General features: G+C 40.4%; 1 protein-coding gene across 2 annotated transcripts in view; it reads right to left on the bottom strand.

The window, feature by feature from the left end:
- Nucleotides 1–25,843, bottom strand: part of ARHGAP35 (Rho GTPase activating protein 35) — a 142,400-nt gene that overhangs the window by 20,975 nt on the left and 95,582 nt on the right. Inside the window, exon 4 of one of the 2 annotated variants that reach the window (XM_074306952.1) lies at nucleotides 16,333–16,499. The exons of the other annotated variant lie outside the window; for it this stretch is intronic. Within the exon in view, the coding sequence (XP_074163053.1) occupies nucleotides 16,420–16,499 (80 nt within the window). The 3' untranslated portion in view covers nucleotides 16,333–16,419. Of the gene's footprint in view, nucleotides 1–16,332; nucleotides 16,500–25,843 lie in introns of those variants that run through there. 2 annotated transcript variants of the gene reach the window in all.

The following is a 25,843-nucleotide window of genomic DNA, read 5'->3' on the forward strand; positions in this document are numbered from 1 at the left end:
CAGTGATGGTGAAATTGATGAAGATTTTTACATATTTCTGATGCCAAACTAGGTAGCAACGGCTGCTTATTTAGGACATTGTGATAGAAACTTAGGGGAAAACCAGACAGTTGTCTTCAAGGACGGGGGGCAGGGAGGGTCACCTTTGGTTCTTTGTGGCCCCAGAACTCTTCACAAAGGGTAGCAGTGGTAAAGAGAAAGATTCTTCTCTCTTCAGAACTGTTCAATAATTGAACTGGCTGATTTACGGGACAGCGAGATCCCTATTTTACTCATAAGCGATGATTATATTTAAGGCGTATCATGAGCAATGCAATTTGAGGTGAGCAAATGCCCCATGAAATGATGTTTCTGTGCCCTCAATACAAACTCTGACAATTCCTTTATTTGTCCCTCCAAGAAAAGCCCCGACTGCAGCCTCTCACTTGTCTGCTGGCTTTATTATGAGCACATCAATACTGATACAGCAGTTCAGATCATTAAGATATCTACAATAAGTGTTTATAGGTGATAATCAAAACACTGTGGAAAGAAGCGCTCTCTGTCCCTCGCCATTCCTGTCACTGTCAAAGTAGAAGGAAGCCACCAAGGACTTAGGGCCATGCCTTATGCTGATTCATGGGTTGTCATGTACACAAGGTCTACTGATCCAGAGCCAACCTATCACGAAGCCTGTCTTTTCTTAGCTATGTAGGTCCTTGGATATCAAACACAGTCTGTTATTGCTGGGGCTGTACTTGAAGGAAGCCTTTCCACCATAGTATAATTTGCCCCATTTGTTCTCTGATGGCACAACCATTCATGTTCTGAGGAAGTAAAGCACAAGCCTTTGTAGGGGGAAAATAATTTAGTAATGGCTTGGGGAAGACGAGAACAATCGGCTCCCACCTTGATGCACCAAACTGACATAGATTTTCTGATACACAAATGTATCTCAAAAGGAGGTGCAGCTGGAAGGATAATTCAATATGCAATGGAGGGAAGGCTATGAAGATTACAGAGTTCAATTTCTACCCAGAACCGATGATGTAGTCAGGTGTCTCTTAAGGAGCTATTACTATTACCTAGTTTCAGAGAAGGTTTATCAATGAGAGCTCTATCCACAAGTCAGTGCATTCTCTTTGGCAAACCTCAAATGACTGTTCTGTTTTCTATACTTAGATAATAAAAGCTCAGCAATTTCTTCTCTCTCTCTCCACCTCCCTGCCTCAAATTTTACACTATAAAACAATGTAAAATGGATTTTATGGATTTATTTCTAGATTTGGAAGTTGGTAATATATAATGCAGGGATTCTTAGTTGTGTGTCCTGGATTCCTCTAGCAGTCTGGTAAAAAAAAAAAAAACAACAAAAAACTAGCAACCCTTTCTAAAAAATTTCAAAAAGTTCATCACTGAAAGAAATGGTGAATATCAGAGATTAGTGAAAGTAAAGACACTCCTCTTCTCAATAACACCTGAAATCATTCCACAGACCATTTGGAGGGGCAGGGGAAAGAATGCCGGACAGGGAGTTTTTAAAAAATCTAGTCTTGAAGCCTACCGCTAACTGAGAGACCATCCTGGTTCAGAGCGTCTTTATTCTCTGTTTAAGGGCCCTTTTACTTCTGACATATTTTGCCTTATTTCTTTCAAACCAATAGTGTGGTGATACTTAAATTCCTACTATGTATAAGATCTGGAGGGATCCCAAAGCTAATGCATCCTTGGCCCGGGAAATTCTAACCTACTGAGGGGATACAGTGTGAACACAAGTACCCCTACTATATTAGAAAGCAGTTGTCAACAAAGCAATTTGATTAAAGAGCCAAAGCCGATCAATGAAACTCACCAGAGAAAGAAATCCAACCCATTCCTCAGCCCTATACTTTTTAGCTTGGTGGTTGTTCCTGCCCCATTAGGCCTCCAAAGGCCGTGCCCAAGAGCAGGTGAGTGACCCTGGACCTCTTTCCATCCTCCCTACCTCCTACAATCCCCCCCCCCCCCAATACCTGATTCTACTTCTTACTCTAAGAACTGTTAACTATATCCACACTACCAATGCATCTGGAAAAGGCTCGTCTACTGAACACCACATTGTTCTGCTCACAATCCACATGATTTCCCAGACCAAAGCAGCCTTCCTTGGCCACCACTCCCCTTCAAGTATTGCTGTTCTCCATAATGGGATCTCCAAGGATGAAAACCATTTCACTTCTCATTTACAGGACCATGGATTTAGAGAAACCATCTAGTCTACTATGACTCAATGACTCGTTTAGGGTCACACAGAGAGTGAGTTCTGAGAAGGGTGTGAGCCCACGTTCCAGTCCTTGGCACACAGTAAGCACTAAAAGGGTTTTCATTCACTTGTGCAACCCTTTATAAGCTTCACAAGTTCTCTCTGTGATGGTTTCTCCTTGGAATAAAACAGATTTAGTATTCCCTAGCCCTGGAGTTAGCTTGAGAACATGATAGACATGAGAGCAGGGACTAAGTGTTATCTAGCCTTGATATCTCGTCCCAGATAGTCTTTACACAGAGTTAGTGCTTAGTGAGTTCAACTGACTAACAGGAGTGCCTCACCATGGGAGTAAGGTATAGGAAGACCCATTTATATGGGGATGGAGAGTTTATAAAATTGCAATGAATTTTACCATCATCATCATTGTCATCAATCCCATTTTACAAAGGAGGAAACTGAGTCTCAGAGAAGGTGTGTGACTTGCCAGTGGGCCATGAACAGTCAATGTTGAAATATCAAATGCAACACAAATTGTGGTAAGAAGAAAAGAGGGAGAGAGAGAAGGCAGGGAGAGAGGAAGGAAGGAAGGAAAGAAGGGGGGGGAAGAGGTCCACAACACTTTCTGGGCTTATAGTAGGTGTATAATAAGTGCTTATTGACTGAAAGCGCAAATAAAAAAGCATTTAATAAGCTCTTATGTGACAAGCACTGGAGAAACAAAGATAGAAATGAAAATCTTTGCCTCCAAGAAGCCAAGTCTAATCAAGGAGACAGCCCATCCCTACCCCTTGAGCACAGGAGAGCTGATTGCCCATCCAGTAACAGGGGTGGAGCCGATGACAGTTCATGACTGATTGTCCACTGGTCACCAAATGACCGGAAAGCTTTCCTCTGGGGGATGATAATGGAATAGGGAAATACAAGCTCAGTTCCAAATGTGTATCTCACAATTTGAGACTTGGAAGGTCAACAGTATTTATCTTTTCCCACCTGCTCCCCAACACAGGAATTACTTGGACAATATCTAGCAAGTACACATACAGTTTCTACTTGAATACTTCGAGCAACTTACAGATTATCTTCTTAAGAGGCAACCCATTCCAGTTTTGAAAAACAGTTTCAATAGATAAAGACGGTTTTTGATGTTCATTTTTGTAAGATTTTGAGTTAATTTTTTTTCCTCCCTCCCTCCCTTTACCTCCCCTCTCCAGACAACAAGCAAACTGATAAGTTATACCTGTATAATCATTTAAAACATGTTTCTGTATTAGTAATGTTACAAAAGAAAAATCAAAACAAGGAAAAACCATGAGAAAGAAAAAACAAACAAACAAACAAACAAAAGGTGAAAATACTATGCTTCAATCCAAATTCAGTCTCCTAGTTCTCTCTCTGGATGCAGATGGCCTTTTCCATGCCAAGCCTATTGGAACTGCCTTGAATCGCTGCCTTGCTGAGAAGAGCCAAGTCTATCACAACAGTTGAATCATCACAGAATCTTGCTGTTACTATGTACAAAGTGTTCCCCTGGTTCTGCTCACTTCATTTAGCAACACTTCATCTAAGTCTTTCCAGAACAGTACCAATTTCTAAAAAATGATTGTTTTATCAAGCTGAAATCTCTCTCCTTGCAATTTTTACACCCCTGCTGGGCCTACTAGAGCAAGTCACTCTTCCCCACAGGGACACACAATTTTGTAGGCTCCCCTTATCCAAGAGGACTTTGTCTAGGCCTTTTACAACCCAGCCCTTTCTCTTTGAATAAAGCTGCTTTGTACCACACCCAAAATGAGTAGAGAAAGCCACAGGAGAAACCCCTAGGAGAAACCAGATGGTCCAGGGCAAGGAGATCCTAAATGCTGAAGAGAGTTCCAGAATGGGGCAAGTTTAGAGAAAGCCAGGCAGGGAAAAGGATGAAGGCTGACCTGGGCCTCTCTACAAAATGTAGGCTCTGGAGGGAACTCAACCATGGGAGTAGGGCTTTGTCTTAGAGTGGAATATGAAATTGGGAAATATTTACAAAAATAAATATAAATACAACAAAATTTAGATAATACAATATTTTGAAATTAGTCCATATACAGTCTGCAAGGATCTTTATTTACAGTTTAATGGCCCCTCTATCTACTGAGTTTGAAACTCCTGGCCTCATGCGTGGTAGAGAATAAAGCAGGAAGGGGCCATCTGCAAGGGGCTTTACTGCCACAGAAAAGCAACAAGGAGACCACGGAGTTGATCTGAAGGAGTCAGGAGGGGTGATGTGGAGAAGACATCACTTTGGAAGCTGAGGGGAAGAAGGACCACACCAGACTGGAAGTGATGAGGCTGTGCCAGGGGAAGATCTGAGGGAGGAGGAGACATTCGGAAGATGTTGTGAAGGTACGAGCAATGAGATTTGGTGATAGACTGGAGACTTGGGGTGTGAGCCAGGGTAATTGTTCTCAACAATAACACAAGTTGGAGAAAGGTGCGTTGAAAGGGAAGTTAACAAGTTCTGTTTTGGGCATGCTCCGAGATGCCTAAGAGGTGTCCAATTTGAGATTTCCAAAGTGTTTGGAAGAAAGATCGGGACTAGAGTATAGTGTGAAGGCAGAAAGGTGAGCAATGAATCTAGATCTGAGGCCCTGAGATCCCCTAGTTTTTCACTGTGGAATCACAGACAAGTCACTCTGTCCAGAAATGTTCATGGGAGGGATGCTAGGTTTGACTCCTGACTCTGACACCGGCTTTGAGAAGACAGGCCAGTCACTTGTACTTGATCTGCCATTGCTTCCTTTGCACAACAGTCACATCACTGGACAGTAGAAGGGCCACAGGTGCTCCTGACCAGGCTGGTTGATGTCAAGAGAGGGCAGCCATCGGCTCACCTTTCCTCTCTCCTCTGACCCTGACACTCCCAAGAGGCCTTGGTCACCTCTCTCCTGGACTCCTGCAATAGCCTAATGGTTGTTCCTCATCTCCAAGTCTTTACTTAGGGCTGACCATCCTATCTGTAAAGCCCTCAACTCCCTCCTGTCTTGAGGATCACATATGACACTCTCTCTGGCTCACCAAGCTCCTTTCTACATCTTCTACGTCTCCCAACCTGCAGCACAGGCATTTGCTTTCCCCCAGGCCTGGAATTCTCTCCACCTCCTGGATTCCTTTAAACCTCATCTAAGGGCAGCTAGGTGGCGCAGTGGATAAGCACCAGCCTTGAATTCAGGAGGACCCAAGTTCAAATCTGGTCTCAGACACTTAACACTCCCTAGCTGTGTGACCCTGGGCAAGTCACTTATCCCCAGCCTCAGAAAAAAAATAAATTAAAAAAATAAATAAATAAACCTCATCTAAAATTCCACATCTGGAAGAGGCCTTTCCCATGTCCTCTTACTTCTAGTGCCTTTCCTCTGACATTATTTCTAATTTGTCCTGTATATCTTTTAACTGTCCACAGTTGTTTGCAGGGTATTATCCTTTTGCTCAGATGTTACTTGTCAATTCAACAAATACTTAATAACATGTCATGGGTCATGCAACGTACTAGATCTTTAATTTTTCCTTAGTTTTCTTTTGAATCTCATGGAATGTCTGCCAATGGTTCTGAGAGAAATCTAGGACTAGAGAGAGATTTGTGACTAGTCTGAGAGATCACAATACCGTCACATGTGGCACATCAGATAAGAAGGAAACCCTCAGGGGACAGAGGGTCTTGAACTCAGCTATGAGTATTCCTCCCCCTTCCCACTTGGTGGCTTTTAAAAAACTAAGCTCTTCTTTTTCATGGGTGGAGAAAAAGAGGAAAATGTGGTTCACTGGGAAGAGCACCGAGAATGGAGTGCCAGGGCCCAAACCAGCTCACTGATCGGTCTGCGTTTCTGGAAGATCAGATGGGGTGTGGAGGGAGGATAAGGCCCTTCAGACTCTAGCTTTTTGCCACTAAGAGCCACACGGGCCAAGGGCACCACTGTGAAATCAGGGACCCATTGCGATGGCAGGCTCTTTTTAGCGCCTACAGAAGAAGGCTGCTACCCCAGAATCTTGTGGGTTATGTCAACTAGTGCAAAGGCTGCCCCCTTTTTATTTTCTCTCTTCAAAGGAGCACAATCCCTAAGGTTACAGGAGTTTAATCTGAGCTAACTGGTGTGCAGAAGGCAGGTGCAGCCCTAGAAGCAGAGCTGGTCAGGGCCACAGAGCCAATCCTGGATCTTCAGCCGCTCCCTGAATGACTGGTTCTGGAGGGAGGCTAAGAGAGACCTACTTTCCCCTGCCTGCTGCAATGCCGGCCGACTGCCAGAGCACGCCGTGCCAGTCAGACTCTCGGGTCCGGAGGATGTTAGTTATGCAGAGTCACAAGCTGGACCGACTCGGCTTCTCTGGGAGGGGGAAGGGCCGGATGACCGCCGCACTCGGCCTTTCTGGCAAGAAGGAATTTTTGGAATGCATGTAAGTGATCGGAGGCTAACTCACACAGGAAGGAAAAAGAAGAAAGGGAGGGAAGTGGTGGGCTGGAAAGTCAGAAAGGGTGGAAAACAGGGTGAGACGACAGAGATCCCCCTCACCAATTACACCACATGTCTACTGGGGCTTTATCTGAAACCAAAAGCAACACAGAGATGGCACTTTTTAATCTGTCCTGCTGGCACCATCCAACTATAACTGAGCCTATTAAGCTATTATGGTGATAGATGAAGTAACGTGCTAAAATCAGCTGCTTTCTGAGAAAATGTAAATTATAGAGCTCTACTTTAAGGAAATACTTCCCCAAGTTCAGTAGTCAAAACCACACAAAACACAGGTGACTGCAGTCATTCACCTCACAGCAACGTCACCCAAAGCACACATGGGATCCGCTGGGCCCAAGGTCCCTGTAGGTTCTCTGGCCTGGGCTCCTGTCCTCCTCAGCAGCACCATAACACACAAGTCAGCTCTGAGAGGCTGGACCATCAGGAGGGAGGAAACTTGGCTTCTGGTTCCTTTCTGTTCTTCCAAGTTAAGTGCCTCTGAGACCCCAGGCTTTGCTCTCAGTTCTTGTGGGCTAAAATCCAATTGTCTGCGAGTTGGTGATGGTGCCCAGTGTGAATAAGTCCAGTGCCTAGGGCTCCTCTGCTCCTGATGGAGGGGGTCACCAGGAGGATCCCCAGAGCTCCGAGTGGGAAAAGCATGGTTCAGTTATCTTACATCTCAGACTATGAGGGGAGCCATTGGCTCAGGGAAAAAATGACTGTAGACTCATTGTGTGATTCTGGGCAAGTCACTTCTATTTGCCTCAGTTTTCCCAACTGTGAAAATGGGGCTAATAACAGTATATACCTCCCTGGCTTGTCGTGCAATATGAAATGTTTAGTGCCGTGCCTACCACATGGTACACTTAATAAATGCTCATTACCTGCCTTTCCCCTTCCCCACTCATCTCTGAAATGAAGCTAGGAACATAATGAGTCAGTGACAGAGACCAGGTCAGAATTCCAGTCTCAAAGGTTCACAGGATGTCCAAGCTAGAGGAGAACTTAGAAATCTACCCACGTTCCTCATTCCACAGAAAAGGTCTGGAAACACAGCTCCCTCCTCATCCAACTAAGGAAAGCAACAAGCTGAGATCCGAATTCCCCCCTTCACCCAATGTCAGACATTTGTGCACTGTGCCATGGTCCACAAAGCCATTTCCCCCTTGTTCTTTCCCACTCTGCCATGTGGTTAGCTACTTCCTTAGGCAACAGAGGGTCCAAAAAGGAGAAAGTGAGTATTATGGGGTCTGCTGGGATGGGTCTCAGCAGGACCTTTTCTTCCCATCCAGATTTCTTGAAGCAAACAAAGTGTTTTCTGTCCCCTTACTCATAAAATGTCCCCTTCCATCACTCAAAGAGGATGCGGAAGATTTATCTAGTTAAGGATAAATGGGTCTTGACAGACCAAGGACTTCCCAAACAGCTGCTCTTGCCATGACTACAATGGACACCAGCTTCAAGGCAGCAAGGCCAAGGGTGAGCTGGCCCTGAGAAGGATAGGAGAGGATGAAGGGGGATGTGTGAGTGTGCACGTGTGTGCAGGGGACTGGAGTACAGCAATCTTTTAATGTTCTCCCAAAGTGTAAAAAATTATCAGGAAAGGAAAAGCAGGGGGAGGGGGAGAAGATAAAGAAGTAGTAAACAAATGGCAGTGGGAAAGACCTGATTCTATAAGCAACTCACCATGTGACCTTCAGGAAGTCCCTTCCCTTTCTGGGCATTCTTTTCCTAGTTGAGCTTCCCTTTTCCTTGGTTTTTCCCTAATGGCACACCACACCCCACCTCCCCCCTAAGCAGAGTTCTTTTTCATTCAAGTTGGCCTTTCCCAGCCCCTTCCAAGGGCCTTTCCAAGCCCCTTCTTCCTCCAGTCTCTCTCTCGTGGTCAGCCGGGGGATTTCCACCGGCACCATCCTCAATCATACTTTTGGCTCTCCATTAGTCTTTCTGACCAGTCACAACTTAATCCATCAATCATTGATTGGCTATTTTCCACAACATATTTCTAATGTAGTACAATGTCCACATCACAACATTCTTGAAAACATTCTGTGGTTTTTCAGTTCTTTTCCATTTTTAAAAATCAGGGTGACAAAATACATTTTTAAAAGTTTTACTAATGCCTTATACCAGTCATTTCTTCAATAAACATTCCTTTCCCTAGTGAAGTCTCCTCTGGAACAAAGAAAAAGAGCCCAGTAAAAGCAAACAAAACAGTAGCAGCAACTGTCAATGCAAGATAGAAAGGGAAGGGGAGAATAAATGTATAAAACACTTACAGAATGCCATGCATTGTGCTGGGGATATAAATATAAGAGCACAAAAATGGTTCCTGCCAGCAAAGAGCTTATATTCTAATGACTTTAAAGCCTATAAGAAGCTAGAAACATCACTAAGGAGGGAATATGAGCTGCCTCCATGAAATATGCGTCCCTCCAGTTGACAGGCCTTACTTACAAAGGGGTATTCCAGGTTGAAAAGGTTGCATAGACAATTGGATGTTACAGGTCAAGGAAGTCTGAGTTGCTGAGGGAAGTTCCAGGATGAGCCAGGAACAGGCCTAGTAAACCGAGTTGGATTGCATTTTACTGTTATGTTCATCTGAATTATTGTAGTCCTGGATATCTTCTAATGTTTCTCTGACTTCTTCATATTTATTTGACATACAAACATATTCATATTTACAGAGTTTCTGTTCAGTTATTTTCAGTTACATATGACTCTTTATGGCCCCATTTGAGATTTTCTGCCCAGAGATACTACAGTGGTTTGCCATTTCGTTCTTCAACTCATTTTACAGGTGAGGAAACTGAGGCGAACAGAGTGAAGTGACATGTCCAGAGTCATACAGCCAGGAAGTGTCTGAGGCCAGATTTGAATTCAGGAAACTGAGTCCTCTGACTCCAGACTGGGTACTTTATCCACTGTAATCAGTGAGCTATGTATTTATACATTTATATAACTTATATTTATCATTACTCCTTCATACTTATGTGTGTGTGTGTGTGTATGTGTGTGTACACACACACAAATATATTTCTTATAGAACAATAATATATTCTATGACATTCAAAGAGCACAACAAGTTCAGCCATTCCAATTAGTGGACATTCCACATCATTTCTAAAAACTGCATCATGAGTATTTTGGTGTCCATGGCAATTTCCTGGTTGTGCCTCCTTTGAGACACACGCCCACAAGTAGGATCTAGGGGGCCAAGGATCTGCAGGGTTTAGTCATTTTTCTCACAGTTTCCAAGTTGTTGTCCAGTTGGACCAGTTCACAACTTCACCAACAAAGGATTCCTATTTTCTCACATTCCTCTGGCAACTATCATTTTCCTTTTCTCTCATGATGGTCAACTTGATAGGTATAAGGTGTGGGTACCACAAAGTTGTTTTAATTTCATTTCTGTAATCAATAGTGATTCAGTGCATTTTTTTTTTTGGATGACTACTACAGGCAGTTTTGATTTCTCTTTCTGAAAATATTCATATCTTTTATTACCATTTATCAATTGGGGAATAGCTCTAGTTTTTATAAATTTGGTTCAGTTCCCTATATATTCGAGAAATGATGCCTTTATCAGAGAAACCTGCTTAAATTTCTCCCTAATTTCCTACTTTGTTTCTATATTTGATTGCATTGGTCTTGCCTGTGCTAAAATTTTTAAATTTCATGCAATCAAAATTATCCATTTTATCTCCTTTGATTCTCATTTAATCATAAACTCTTCTCCTTGGATTTGACATGTAAAATTTTCCATGCTCCCCTGATTTCCTTATGATATCATCCTTTATACTATAACACATTTAACATGCATGGGATTGCCTGTCATCTAGGGGAGGGAGTAGAGGGAAGGAGGGGAAAATTCGGAACAGAAGTGAGTACAAGGGATAATGTTGTTAAAAAAAAAAATTACCCATGCATATGTATAATTATAAAATTAATTTTAAAAAATGATATCATCAGGGAGTAGCTAGGCGGCGCAGTGGATAGAGCACCAGCCTTGAATTCAGGAGTTCAAATCCAGTCTCAGACACTCAACACTTCCTAGCTGTGTGACCCTGGGCAAGTCACTTAACCCCAGCCTAAGGCGGGGGGGGAAAAAAAAATCATCTTTTATTTCTAAATCACCTGCCCATTTCAATATTAGCTGATGTTGGTGTGAGATGGATGCCTGATTGTTCTAGTTTTTCCAGCAGTTTTTGTCAGAATGGGTTCTTGCCCCTGAAGCCTGAATCTTTGGGCTCATCAAACATTACAATAGTGTGTTTCTTTACTGCTATGCATTCTATATCTAATCTACTCCACTGATTTTACTTATCTACTTTTTAGCCAGTATAAGATTGAATACCTTAATAGTAAAAACAGTTTGTTCTCAAAATCTTGGCAGATCTCTTTCAATATTCTTCTGTTGGTTCTTCCATTTTCATCCCCAAATACCCTCAGAATGACTTTGTTTAGTTGATTCTCCTGCCTAGCTTTCTTTAAACTAATTTTATACTGCTCTGCTCTCCCTTGCTTTAAGAGTAATATTGTTTTGTAACACATTATTCTTCTTCCCAAGACTTTATAAACAAGTTTATATTTTAAACCAGTCAGTAGTTCATGCAATAACCTCACCATTTTTGTTCTTTAACTTATTTCCTCTGCCTCTCTGATTGAAGAGTGAGGCCATGAACTCTAAAGCTCCACTTAAAGAGAAAGCTTAGCTCAGACATCTTATTTCTCCCCAGCTGCACTTTCAGCCTTCTCTTCCATGCTTTCCAGCCCCTTTAAATTTCCTTTTGTGTATTGTCTTTCCCCATTAGACAGTAACCTACTAGACAGTCTCTTTTTTGGTATTTAAATTGCCAGCACTTAGTACAGCACTCCTCCCCACTCCAACGCACACATAGTAGGTGCTAAATAAATGCTTACAGACTACCTACAATACTGGTACCATTCCTCTCCAGCTGGCAAGTTAAGTCTAGTGTTTGTTAGCTGCTTCTAGAGCTCTTTTGGTCTCTGTCATGGCAATCCACTTCTATCAGCTAAACTTTTGCATGAAATAATTACAATGATTTTCAGTAATTTCTTTTGTCAATGATCTATTTTTCATTATCAATTATTTGTATAAATAGTTCAGGCTTAGGTTTTTTGAAAAAAATGTCATTTTCCCCCCTCATTAATCATCTATTAGGAAAACATCAAATTCTGGCCTTCTAACAACTTAATGATGAGGGCAGCCAGTGAAGTGGGAGGGAAGGGCTGTTAATTAACAATAGTTAACATTTCTATTGACCTTACTATGTGCTATCACCATTTTACAGTTGAGGAAATGGAGGCAGAGAAGGTTAAGTGATTCACCCAGGGTCACAGGAAGTATCTGAAGCTGAATTTGAACTCTGACCTTCCTCATTCCACAGTTGTCGTGAGAATCAAACGAGATAATAACTCTAAAGTGTTTGGCATAGTGCCTGGCACATAGGAAGCACTATAAAAATATTAATTTTTATTTGTATAGTTATATCTGACTATATGCAGTTGACCAAAATAGTGACGATTCAATAATGAGTCTTTTCTTGTCTGTGATGTTAATCTGGGTTAAATATGCCCAGTACTCTTGTTATCAATACTGTTCCAACCAGTTCATCTGCTTGTGTCCTAAAGTTTTCCCGAAGAAACTGTTTATGATGTAGAGATAGAAAAAATGGCTCAATGAATAGAAGCAGGTCTGGAGCCATGAAGATCAAATCTGACCTCAGACACCAGCCATTTGACCCTGGGTAAAATACTTAACCTCTGTTTGTCTTAGTTTCCTCAACTAAAAATGGGGATGATAATAGCATTTAGTCCCCAGGGTTGTTGTGAGGATCAAGTGAAATAATGTTTGGTAAAATGCTCAGCACAGTGCACTTAGCACACAGTAGGCATTTAATAAATCCTTACTTCTTTCCTTTTTATCCTGGATATGTAACTTCTGTGTAGTTTACAAGCTTTTGGCCGTCTGAATGAACTTTGCTTGAGGGCGTTGCATAGTTGTCATATTTCTTATCATTCTTAACTATTTCCATCTCTACTCCAAAGTCATAATGTATCACAGTGTGCACTGTTCTTTATAGACTTTCTCTATCTCCTCATTCTCTGCAACACAAGTTGGTTCATAAGGTGCAAATGTTTGCAATAGTCTTTTTTCAATATTTATCACAAGTATTCCAATAAATGATTAATGTCCAAAGAATGTTTCTTATTACCTTTGGGATTACAATAAAATCAATCCATCAGTTTGTTTTTGTTTTTTTTGCTTCCCTCCAAAGAATATCTGTGAGCCTTTTAGCTTCAATTTCTTCCTTTTTTGCAGTTTCATTTATGAAAATGTTAGAGACAATATGATTCAGGGGTTCTGGCACTAATCACCGGACAAGAACCTCATATTTAGACTACCAGTAGTCAAATTAAAGTTTGTAGATTTTCTAAAAAATATGATTCTTAGAACCTTTTGCCTCCTATTCCATGCCATTTTGTATTTTTCTTCTTGAGTTGTCACTACCAAAGAGTTTATCACCAAATGCCTGATCTCCCAGAACCATATTCAAAACTTGTCTAGCAAGGTAGAACTATCCAGGATATGTGGGTCGGGCTTCCAGCCTAGTGCTCTTAGCCATCATCCTGAGAAGTAGCCCATGTGGAGAGACAGTCAAGCCACAGCTAAAGACCCAGAAAAGAAAGGTCTTTTCAACAAAGTTTTTGGCCCTGCCAAATGGACCAACATCAAAACTGATATGATTTTACCAGTGGAAATGGCATTCAATGAACATCTGCTTTGCCACTGCTTCAAAGACCCTTTCCTAAGTATTTTCCCCAATCCTCCACAAAATCCGGGAATAATCTTATATTTTTACTTGTATACTGAGCTTTGTACACAGATACTTAAGTAGTGTTTTAATCCTTTCTTCCTGACTGGAGAAAGATCTGGAAGTTCATAGTGCATTGCAAGTTTAAATCATTAGGACGATGCAGCAGCCTTCTTGGGTTATATTAAGAGAAACAGAACCTCCAGGAAGAGGAAAGAGGAAGAGATTTTCTGGACTACACTCTGCTAGGACTAGATAGGAGATATTGTGTTCTATTCTGTGCAATCTCATTTGCGAAGGACTTTGGTAATCTGTAGAGCATCAGAGGAAGGCACTGAAACTATGTCACACAAAGAGCGAAAGACTTAGCAATTGATCAACACTATGACCCTTTGCAGTTCCAAAGGACTCATGATAGAACATACTATCCACTTCAGGTAGAGTGCTGATAGATTCAGAAAATGGACTGAAGCAAATTTTCTTTCTTTTTATTTTCCTGGAATGGGGTTGATACAGAAAAGTTTTGCATGTCTGTATAAATATGTATATATTTATAATGGGCTTTCTTTGTCTTGACTTCTCAGTAGTCAATTTGATGGGGAGGTGGATAAGGAAAAAATTCAGAACTGAAAAGAAATTGAATTTTAAAAATTAGTTAAAGAAAAAAAAAGGCTGGCTAGTTCACAGAAAAGAGGATAACAGGACCCCTGACTCCAGTTAACTGAAAGGTTCACATGAAGAAGAATTAGACTTGTTTTCTCTGGTCTCAGAAGACAGAATCAGCAATAATGGCTGCTAGTTGCAAGAAAGAAATTTAGGCTTGATGTCATCTTGATCATCTGAAGAGTTAGCCCTGTCCAAAGCGAGAGATGGTGAATTCTCTGATCATCAGAAACCCCCATGCAGAAGCTACATGACAACTATTTGCCAAGCACATCCCAGAGAAGATGCCTCTTTGGCACGGGCTACACTTCTGCATACAGAGGTCACTCTGCAAGTCTAGTAGCTGAATGCACTTTGCAGGTACCTGCCAGTTTTAGGCTCTCTAGCCATTACAAACAGAAAAGGTGTCACCTTTCACTCTGCATGATCATCCTTCGGTTTGTTGATGGCAGTGATCAGATTGTCTCCATGAAGTCTTATTTTTTCTTGGCTAGGTATCACTAATTCTTTAATTGAATCCCTAATGGAGGGGTCTGCAGTTGCCTCACTATGCTGATCATTTTCTTCTGGATGTGATCCAATTTCATGTCACTGTTCAGATGTCTCCAGAACTGAATGTTTAACAAGATGTCAGATGGGATCTGTTCAGGACAGAGTTCAGTGGAACTTTTGCCTCCTCATTTCAAATACTAAATTGTAATGTTAGCTTTTCATCACCTCAAAAGTTCAGAACTGTCACGAGCAATTTATAACGACTAGTCAAACATGCCACTTGAAAGTGTAAACTACACTCTCAGTTTTTAGTCTATTGCCACAGCCCAGGTCAGCTAATGTATAATCAGGAGTAAAGTTAACTTGTTCAATTCAAGTTGTTTGCTAATTCTTAGGAAATTTTCTTGAAATCTGCCTCCCCAAAATTTCATCTATCAATCTATCTTTTCTTCTAGAGACAAGTAAAATTAGTATTATCCTTTATTCACATAATATACCTCTTCAGATATTTAAAGAAAATGACCCCTTCTATTCCAATTAAGACATCTCTATCTATATATGATGTGGACTTCAGGTCCCTTTACCATACTGGATGTCCCTTTCTGGACATTTATTTCCAGATTATCAATAACCTTCACAGGATGGCCATAAGTGAACAAAATATTGCCAGATGGGACATGACCAGGACCATCAACAAGAAAATGACCAGTTCCTTTGCTTCATACTCTATGCTTTTATTAAGGCAGCTGAAGATCACTAGGTTATATTTTGTAATTTCCTGGGGTTTAGATGGCACCCTTGTAAACCTGTTCTTGCTAACTCTGAGCAAACTGTTCCTCCAGATTTGGAAAGGGTCCAAACAAGCAAGGTTTTACTGTATTATATACATGCTGTTAAGGAGGGTATTGTTTAGAAGAGTTTCAGGAAGCAATTCTTTACTTCACTATTCCTCATCTAACTGTATTAGAAACAGTTTTCAAACAAGAGACTAGAAGAACTGACTTGAGTCTTTTTAGGCACAATGAGATCCAAGGCAGGCAAAGCTCAGAACTACTTTCAAAGCTCTGCTGCAGAGGAACGACTGGATTTGAGGTCACTCCACTCCTCTCACCTGTGAGAAATAGATCCGACTTTTCAGTATCTCTCTGGGCCCAAGAACTACAATGCCTAAACTTAGATTAAGTTTCTCTAAACACTCTACTGCTTGCCCCAGCCCAAATGTTGGCTCCTAACACCTGATGTAGAAAAAAGCCTTTTCTGTGGCAGGGTGGGGAAATGAAAAACAGATCACATAACAGCACCGGCAACTGAAGTTCCAGTTACTGAAAACTGGACTGAGCACTAGAAGTGTCTTGAAAGAATAGTCTGGGTATACACAAACATAAAAAAAACTTTCTGGAAGTCATTGAGTTTATTTAAGTGATGCACACCAGCTGAGATGAGGGGAGAGCAAAACAGGCCATAGAAAGCATGAACAACAGCTGGTCCTGACAACTTTTTTTTTTTTTTTTTTTTTTACTAGAACTATAGTATTTTTATTTTTTAAATTAATTTTATAATTATAATTTTTTTGACAGTACATTTGCATGAGTAATTTTTTTTTTTTACAACATTATCCCTTGTACTCCCTTCTGTTCCAAATTTTCCCCTCCTTCCCTCCATACCCTCCCATAGATGGCAGGCAATCCCATATATGTCAGATGTGTTATAGTATGTCCTAGATACAATATATGTGTGCAGAACCGGAACAGTTCTCCTGTTGCACAGGAAGAATTGGATTCAGAAGGTAAAAATAACCTGGGAAGAAAAAACAAAAATGCAAACAGTTTACACTCATTTCCCAGTGTTTCTTCTCTGGGTGTAGCTGATTTTGTCCATCATTGATCAACTGGATCTGAATTAGATCTTCTCTATGTTGAAGATTTCCACTTCCATCAGAATACATCTTCTGATGGCCTTTAAGAGTGGAATTCAAGTATGATACGTCACATCTTCTTGCATTTCAAATAAACCAGCCCCAAGAGCCAAAAGCTACTGATGCCCAGGGGAATCATGATTCTAAGTAATATTTCCATGGCTAATTAATATTATCTGTGTCAGGACAACTGGAAGGGGCTTCCATTACTGAAGGTCTTGTAGCAAAGCTGAGATGGCCCCAAACATAAAATAGAAAAAGAAATTCGTGTTTTTACAAGTAACCCAATTTAAATTTCCTCCAAAATCAGAAATTCTATGACTCTAAAGAACCTCAACTTCACCTGACTAAAATGGGAAGACTGATACCCTTCCAACATCTCACCTCTCTTCTCTCATCATAGCAAGATGCTACTCCAAAGATACCTAGACTCTGGCCATTATTAGGGTTGTTCAGACAATGCAGATTCCTTAAAAGGTACTAGGATATTCAATGAAGCTAAAAGGATTTGAAATTTAACTGCAAGTAAAAGAAATTGTGATGTAAAAAGAGCCCTAGACCTGAAATCAGGAGACACAGGTTGCAGGCCCTACTTTATTCTTGACCTGCTATGTAATCTTGGGTGAGATTCAGCCTCCCTCTGGGAGAATTTCTTCATTTAGATGGGAGGATGAATAGGTGGCAAAGGTTTATTCTAATTCTGACATTCAGTAATCTGAAATTTCTACCAGGCTTGACATTCTCTCAATGGAGCCTCACAATAGCACTATGAGGTAAGTAGCACACATATAATTAGCTTCATTTTACACATAAAGAAACAGAAACTGAGAGACAACAAATACTGTTTCCAAGAGTTGTAAAATCAAAGATACAGGCTCTTATACCAAATTTTACAATGGATTCCTAAAAGAAAAAAAGTTTTTCCTTGATTCCTTGATCCAGTCCCTATAATATTAAATAATATAAGACCTATGTTAGGCACTGGGGAAGGGCTAAGACAGTAAGTCAAAACGTTCCCCTTCAGAGGAGGGGAGGGAATACCCCTTCTGAGGAGGGTGTGAATAACTGTAATTTAAATCAGAAATACTCAGGTCTTAATTTAGATCTAGCACCTGGACCTAGAAGAATAGATCAATGGGAGGCCAGAGGTGAAGGAAGAAGGGAGAACATGTTAGGAATAAGGGACCAATACAAGCAATAAAAAGCAGATGTAGGAACATGAAGGATATGGTAATTGTACAGAGTCAAACAGTTTGGTTGAAGTGGACAGATGAATATTCAAAGGCATTTCCAATCTTTACTAAATTCCAGAACTAAAATTATGTGTGAATGGTGGGGAAGAGAGAAAGATAGTGAGAAAATAAAGGAAGAGACAATAGGGAGAAGAAAGCTGAGATGTAGATAAATAGTAACGTGTCTCAAATTTTCTCATTATCTAAAGAAGTCTGGTTGCTATCAATAAGAGAATTTCCCTTTTATGGGTACTAACTTTATAGAATCAAGATGCCCTAACAAAACTGTGGCTTGCTCAGCTATTTATACAGCATGATCTGAATATGCCGGTTCTGGTCATGGAAAGTAAGCTGTCTCCTGTCCAGCTCACACTGCTCGGCTCAGAATGAACCCTACCTACATGAGGATGGAGTTCAATCCACGTTTCACATTTTAAAAAAAATGGTCAAGTAACAAGTGACCAGCTGAGATTCAAATTTAGGTCTTTCTGACATCAGATCCAGATCTCTATATCAAAGGACATCCCACCCCCAAATGGAATTATTCTATTGGGTATGATGAACCATTAAAAAGATTAGCTCCTAGTCTGTGCAAGGCTAATGATTCTTTTCAATCAATAAACATTAAGTGCCTGCTATGTGCCAGGCACTGTGCTAGGCTGCATTTTCCAGAAACAGCTTAAAAAAACAAAAAAACCAAACAAACAAACAAAAAAAGCAGATTTTCATAGAGGAAGCATCTTTCCCATATAGAAAACATTCTAATAAGACACAGTGCTGACCTATGCCCTGGCACTGGCCAACTCTGTCGTGCAGGTAGAACTGCCAATGACAAAAGAGAGATCTTTAGCTTCCAAGTGACATGGCCATGACAGTTGGTCCTGCTGAGTAAATGGTGCTAGGACACAGAAACTAATATCCCAATAACACCTGAGATCAAGATGAATATGGTTCTATTCCTCTGCTCAAAGCTCAAACTGGCATATACAGCTATACAATGGCCAGAAACCAGGGAATTTAGGAAGCAGGTTCAATCAATTTACTTGATGATTTCATGGCCATAGTTAATTTGTAATGCAGCATCTTGGACCTTCAGAAGAGAGGAAAGAACCTCTGTGGAGTTCCCATTTCATCCCTCCAAAGGGACTGGCAGAAAACACAGGAGGAATGCCAACTGAAGTAATGGACCCAACTGCCACCTTTAACACCCATGAATTAAAAACAATGACTACTCTAGGACAAAGAGAACATCCCTATCCCTCTCTGTAATACAATAAACCCAATAACTGTCACTTCCTCTTATGACTGACCCTCAGCAGCATGTAGTTGGCAAATAAGAGAAATAATGAAAACCATGTAAATTCTTCCCCTTTCTGGGCAGCAGCATGTAATTTCTCCATCTGTACGAAGCAAAGGAGAAAGGTATATATGCTAAGGTTTTGATGAAGACCCTCCGCATTTTGTGCATGCGAGACTCTCTGATTCAAACAAAAGAGCTGCTTCCATATACGGTAGATAAGTAATAGATAGCCAGCCAGCCAATTAATAAACATTTATTAAGTGGCTACTATATGCCAAGCACTATGATAAATACTGGGGATATAAAGAAAAGCAAGAGAGTATACTCCCTGCTCTCCCGGAGTAAATAATCTAAGGAGGCAATACGCAAATGACTGTACAAACAAGATATATTCAGGATAAATAGGAAATAAACAACAGAGAAGAGGCACTAGAACTGAAAGGGAATGAGAAAGGCTTCTTAAAGAAGGTAATACTTTGACAGAGGCTTAAAGGAAGCCAGGAAGCAGAGGTGAGAAAGGAGGTCATTCTAGGCCTGGGAAATAACCAGGGAAAATGCTGGGAGCCCAGAGAGGGACAGAGTATCTTGTTCAAGAGAATACCCAGGAGGTGTTCACAGAATAGATAGTGGGGAGTAAAGTATTAGCAGGGTAAGTGGAGGGAAGGGACAACATGAGTCTGGGGATGAAACACCACAAGTTCAGTTCTGGATGTTAATATGATGTCCAACAAGCAGCTGTAGACATGCAGAGAGGTTAGGGCAGGAGCAGCAGATCTAAGAATCATCAGCACTGACTCCATGAGAGCTGATGAGATCACCAAAGAGTACCGAGGCAGAAGAAAAGGCCTAGGACAGAGCCCTATGGGACACTCAGACAGGAAGTGATCCTGTGGCAGCAGTGGGCCAGCAAGAAAGATGTCCAGTGGCTCTCTTCAACAATGAGATGATTCAAACCAGTTCCAATTGTTCAGTGATGAAGAGAACCATCCACACCCAGAGAGAGGACTGTGGGAACAATACTACAACTAAGCATTTTCACTCGTTCTGTTGTTGTTTGCTTGCATTGTGTTTTCTTTCTCTGTTTTTTTCCCCTTGATCCAATTTTTCTTGTGCAGCAAGATAACTGTATAAATAGGTATACAAAAATTGGATTTAATATATATTTTAATATGTTTAACATATATGGGGACTACCTGCGATCTAGGGGAGGGGGTAGAGGAGAGGAGGGGAAAATTTGGAAAAGAAAGTTTTGCAAGGGTCAATGTTGAAAAATTACCCATGCATATGTTTTGTCAATAAAAAAAAAAAGAAAGATGTCCAGCTGCACAGACAAAGGAAGAGGGCTTTCCAGAAAAGTAGATGATGATACCTCAATATACTGTCTCTCTCCCTGGAAGGTAAAGTCCTTGAGGGCAGAAGCCATGATTGTTTTTGTCTTCTCATTCTCAAGACTTAGCACTGCTTTTTTCACTTCCTCATCTCTTCATTCACCAGACACTGATATCTGGTGGCATATAAATGAGGTTAGAGATACGGTAGGGGAAGAAAAATTCATATAGAAAGTTCTTTGAAAGGAGAATCAGAAAACAGAGTCACTATGAGACATCAGGCTGTGATGGAGAACAAACCCAGATTTTCATTCCTTCAGAAAGCTGCAAAGGGCATTAGAGGTCATCTCATGCAAGCATCTTGTTTTACATATAAGAAAACTGACCTAATCAACAGATATAAACTAAGAAATTGATTTTTTTAAAAAATGGTAATAAAGTCATAAGATATAAAGTTTCCCAAAGAATGGAAAAAATTTTATAACCATGTCAAAGGATACTCCAAATCACTAATCAAAAGAGAAATGCACATTCAAACAACGCTGAGGTTTCATCTCACACCCTGAAAATGAGCAAAGAGGACCCTAAAATGGCAACAGTCAGTGTTGGAGAGGAGATAAAAAAAAATAGGCCCAAATGATTCACTGCTGGTGGAGCTGTGAGCTAGTAAAATCATGCTGGAAAGTAATTTGGAAGCCTGCAAACAAAGTGTTGAAAAGGTTCATATTCTCTGACAAAACTCTCCTTACTGGGTTTAGACCCTAAGCAAATCATACCTACCAAAATACTTACAACATTGCATTGCTTACAATGACAGCAAAAAAAATGGAAACAAAGGGGAATGGCTAAACTTGTGATCCATGAAAAAATGGAATATGACTGTGCTGTAAGAAATGACAAATGTGATGAATGCAACGAAGCTTGGAAAGATCTATATGAACTGATACAAAGGGAAGTAAGCAGAACCAAAAAAACAATAAACGCAACTACAACAATGTCGACAGGAAAAATAACTACTCATACACAAAAATAAACACTGCAGAATTAGAAAGAACAAGAATGACTCAAAAGAAGGGATGTAAGGGGATACTTCCAACCCATACCCTTTGAAGAGGTGGAAGGTACATAGATGTTGCACATCTTTTTGAAAACTTTGAATAAACTGGATTTTTTTTCCTCTTATTTTTCTTTATTTCTTTTATCTTTAAAAAAAAAAAAAAGGTACTAGTTGTTATAGGAGACAGTTTTCTAGGGGGAGGGGAAGAGAGAATTGGATTGGAAAACTATGATGTTAAAAAAAAAAGAAAAAGAAAAATTATTTTAAAAAACAGAACACAGCAGACCCTTGACTACTACAAAACAAACAAAAAAGAATTTCATTGGTATAGACAAATATCTTTGCCCATTCTAGTTTCCATTAGTATGCATGAATAAAGGATTTTATTTCCTTGAATTCGTCTTGTCAGTCATGATAAGAATATGCAGTTCTCATTTAGGTTGCTATTCTTTGCTTATATTTATGTTATTCATTACTCTTTCATCAACAAAAGAAGCATCTGACATAGCTGCCCTTTTTTATATCCATGTATGATTCCTTTAAATCCTAGGCATATGATCAATTTTTCTAAAGGCCCAAGGGGATACTGAGAGATGTCTATTTTCCAAAATTTCCACTTATAAGTTATCCCTGGTCAATCACAGTATATCCATCAATTGCTTTAGCTTTGGATTTTCCTTCTTGTTTACCTTAACATAGGATTTATCTATTTCTGAGAGAGGAATATTGAAGTCTGCTAATATCACTGTCACTTTTCGAATGTTGGCGATTTTTTTTACTTCACTTTTTACAAAATTACCGACTAGGCTGTTTGATGAATAATTTCGTACTATTATCATTTTTCTTTGTCCAAGATATTTTAAAGCATGATATGGTTTTCCTGTTTCCAGCTCTCTTGGCTTTATTTAAAAAAAAAAACAAAAAACAACAACACAATTATCTTTAGCAAAAGCATAATTAAAGCTGGGTTTTTTTTAAAGTTGCATGACTAACAAATTTTGTTCCATCCACTTACTCTATGTATTGATTATATGTTTTAAGTATATTTCTGTTGTGTAGCAAATCACTAGATTATAACATGATACCTGCAATGCCCACTAACTGTATTACATTAGGCCAAGTCACTTAATCACTCAACCTAACATGATGTAGAAAACAGTGCTGGGCCTGAAGTCAGGAAGACCTGTATTCAAATCCAGTCTCAGTTACTTAACTGGCTGTGGTTCATCAATTGAATCATTTAATTTCTGCTTCAGTTTCTTTGACTGTATAATGGGGATATAAGGTAACAATTATTTATAATATAATAATAACTCTTGGGGTGGTTGTGAGGATGAAATAAGAGAACACTTATAAAAGGCTTAGGCTAGTAACTGGCACATCCTATGATCCTGATACCCAAACCAGAGAGAAAAGACAAAGATAACAGTATTTGTAGGGAGAAGGGAGGATTAGTAAGAGAGTAGACATAGTAAGAGTGAGAACCTCATGGAAAAGATAATAGAAGAGGATCCACTTGTATGTGTACAGGGATTTGCCTTTTTGAGAATAATTACATCTGCATATGAGATGGGGTAAAAAGGAGATAGTGGCAGAAGGTTCATTCAGTGATCTCTACTCTCCTTTGGGGTTCATTCCATTCATCTCTTCCCTCTAGTCAAAATCCTGGTAGCTACTGGAGAGCAATTTGGAACTATGCTCAAAAAGTTATCAAAATGTGCATACCCTTTGATCCAGGAGTGTTTCTGCTGGACTTATATCGCAAAGAGATATTAAAGAAGGGAAAGGGACCCATATGTGACAAAATGTTTGTGGCAGCCCTTTTTGTAGTGGCCAGAAAGTGGAAATTGAGTGGACGCCCATCAATTGGAGACTGGTTGGGTAAATTATGGTATATGAATGTTATGGAATATTATTGTTCTGTAAGAAATGACCAGCAGGAGGAATACAGAGAGGCCTGGAGAGACTTACATCAACTGATGCTGAGAGAAATGAATAGAACCAGGAGATCATTATACACTTCAACAACAATACTATATGAGGATGTATTCTGATGGAAGTGGATATCTTCAACATAGAGAAGAGCTAATCCAATTCCAATTGATCAATGATGGACAGAATCAGCTACACCCAGAGAAGGAACACTGGAAAATGAGTGTAAACTGTTAGCATTTTTTGTTTTTCTCCCCAGGTCCAAATACAATCCTTCCTTTGCAACAACAAGAACAACAAAATTCAGTTCTGCACATATATATTGTACCTAGGATATATTATAACATATTTAATATGTATGGGAATGCCTGCCATTTAGGGGAGGGGGTGGAGGAAAGAAGGGGAAAAATTCTGAACAGAAGGAAGTACAAGGAATAATGTTGTAAAAAATTACCTATGCATATGTACTGTCAAAAAATGTTATAATTATAAAATTAGTTAAAAAATAAAATTTAAAAAGAAAAGAAAAAAGAAATGACCAGCAGGATGATTTCAAACAAGTAGAAGAACAGGAAGAAAGTAAGAAAGCAAGCAAGGAAGGATATATTATGGGCCAGACCTCTGTACTTGAAACAAGGATTCTTACAAGGTGCTAAGTAGTGATTAATAGTTCTTTAGTTCAGATGATTGATTTAATCTTACAATAAATAATGGTTCCCTAATGATATAATGAAGTATACTGCATATAAGCTGGGACAAACTCAGCCAGACAGATTCATTCCATCTCCCATCTTTGTGGAGGCTGGAGGCTGGAGCACAAGCTCTCAGACTGAGACAGCCTTCAAGACAGAGACCCTTGCAGTGGTCCTCTTGCCTCCCCCACAGAAACCAAGACACATTCCAGAGGACCTCAAGAAAGCTAGCCCAGGCCCCAAGGAAACTAGACTTAGAAGGAGATAATAAAGAATTTGGACTTTATCCCTGGCTATTGTTGTAGTGATTACTCTGCTGAAACAGAGGTTGGTCCTAAGACCTCCAGAAAACTAATCACTACAGAGATGCCAAAGGGTTACAGGAATAAGATTGAATGGGATTGTTCAAACAAGTAGAAGGATTTTTAGTTTATTTTTTCTCTCTAATCCCAACATAATTAAAAAAGGATGTAGTATCATTAAATATGGACTGGCTGCAGTGGCCTACTATATGTTTCACAGCACCCTCTGAAACGGGGGGATAGCAATGACATTCAAACTGTAGAGAACTCTGCCAAAAGAGGAGAACAAGTCTGGAAAGGTCACTGAATTGAGCACTGGAAAGGACTGTGAAGACCACATACTCCAAACCCCTAACTGAGGAAATGAGGAAACTGAGGCAAAAAGGTGGACATGTTCTGGCCAACATGCCTGGAAAATCCAGGGCTCTAGTCTGGCTTTTGAGGAACCTTCCAAGTGTGCCACCTGCTGAAGCCCATTTAAGGAACAAGATGTCCAGAGCTCATTCTCTTCAGTCTCCATTTTGGGAATCACAACTCCAGGCCTCCAGAGGTTGACTCAATGAAAGCTCATTTATTCCCACTCTTCCTCAGAAGGATCCTATTTCATAGGATCCTCTATTTCAACTGAGGAGGGACCAAAGAGAAATCATTAGCAGCTTAGCCTGCTTCTCCTTTTCTCCCATCTGAGGTGGGATCTGAATCAAGCTGGGGCTACTGCCAAGCCATGCCTCCTTACCCCCTCCCCCATTGACCTCTGTCCCACCCCCTGCTTCCTGTCTGCTGGGCTCCTTTTCCCTTTGCTTCCTGCTCGAGCTAAGCTGCTGACTCAGCCCGCTGCAAGCAGCCAGTTTGGGGGCTTCAAAGTTTAGAGTCTTGGCTTCTTACCCAAAACAACACTCCAGTTTATCTGGATGCCCACAGCAGCAGTTGGTGGCACAGTGGTGAGAGACAGCAAGATTTGAGTTCAAATCAGGCCTCCGGACACTTAGCAGCTGGGTGACCTTTGATAAGTCACTTTATCTGTTTGTCTCACTTTCCTCAATTATAAAATAGAAATAATAATACTTCCCAAAGTGGCTACAAAGATCAAATGAAATATCTGTATAAAAAGCACTTTTCCCGGTGCCTGATACATGGCAGGCACTATATAATGCTTATTCCTTCCCTTCATTCCCCAGTTGATGGGCATGTCCTTTGTTTCAGGTTCTCTGGAACCTGTACACACAAAAAGTAATACATAAATAATCAGTGCATACAGGGACTCTTTTCTTATCGGTGACCTCTTAGTAGTGAAATCTTGGGTCAAAAAGGTAGGAGGAGGCCAGGTTGTGAAGGGCAAATGGAGTACATTGAACTTAATCATGGAGGCAGTGTGAAGCCACC

This window comes from Sminthopsis crassicaudata, chromosome 3, assembly GCF_048593235.1.
Source record: "Sminthopsis crassicaudata isolate SCR6 chromosome 3, ASM4859323v1, whole genome shotgun sequence".
Classification (NCBI taxonomy): Eukaryota; Metazoa; Chordata; class Mammalia; order Dasyuromorphia; family Dasyuridae; genus Sminthopsis; species Sminthopsis crassicaudata.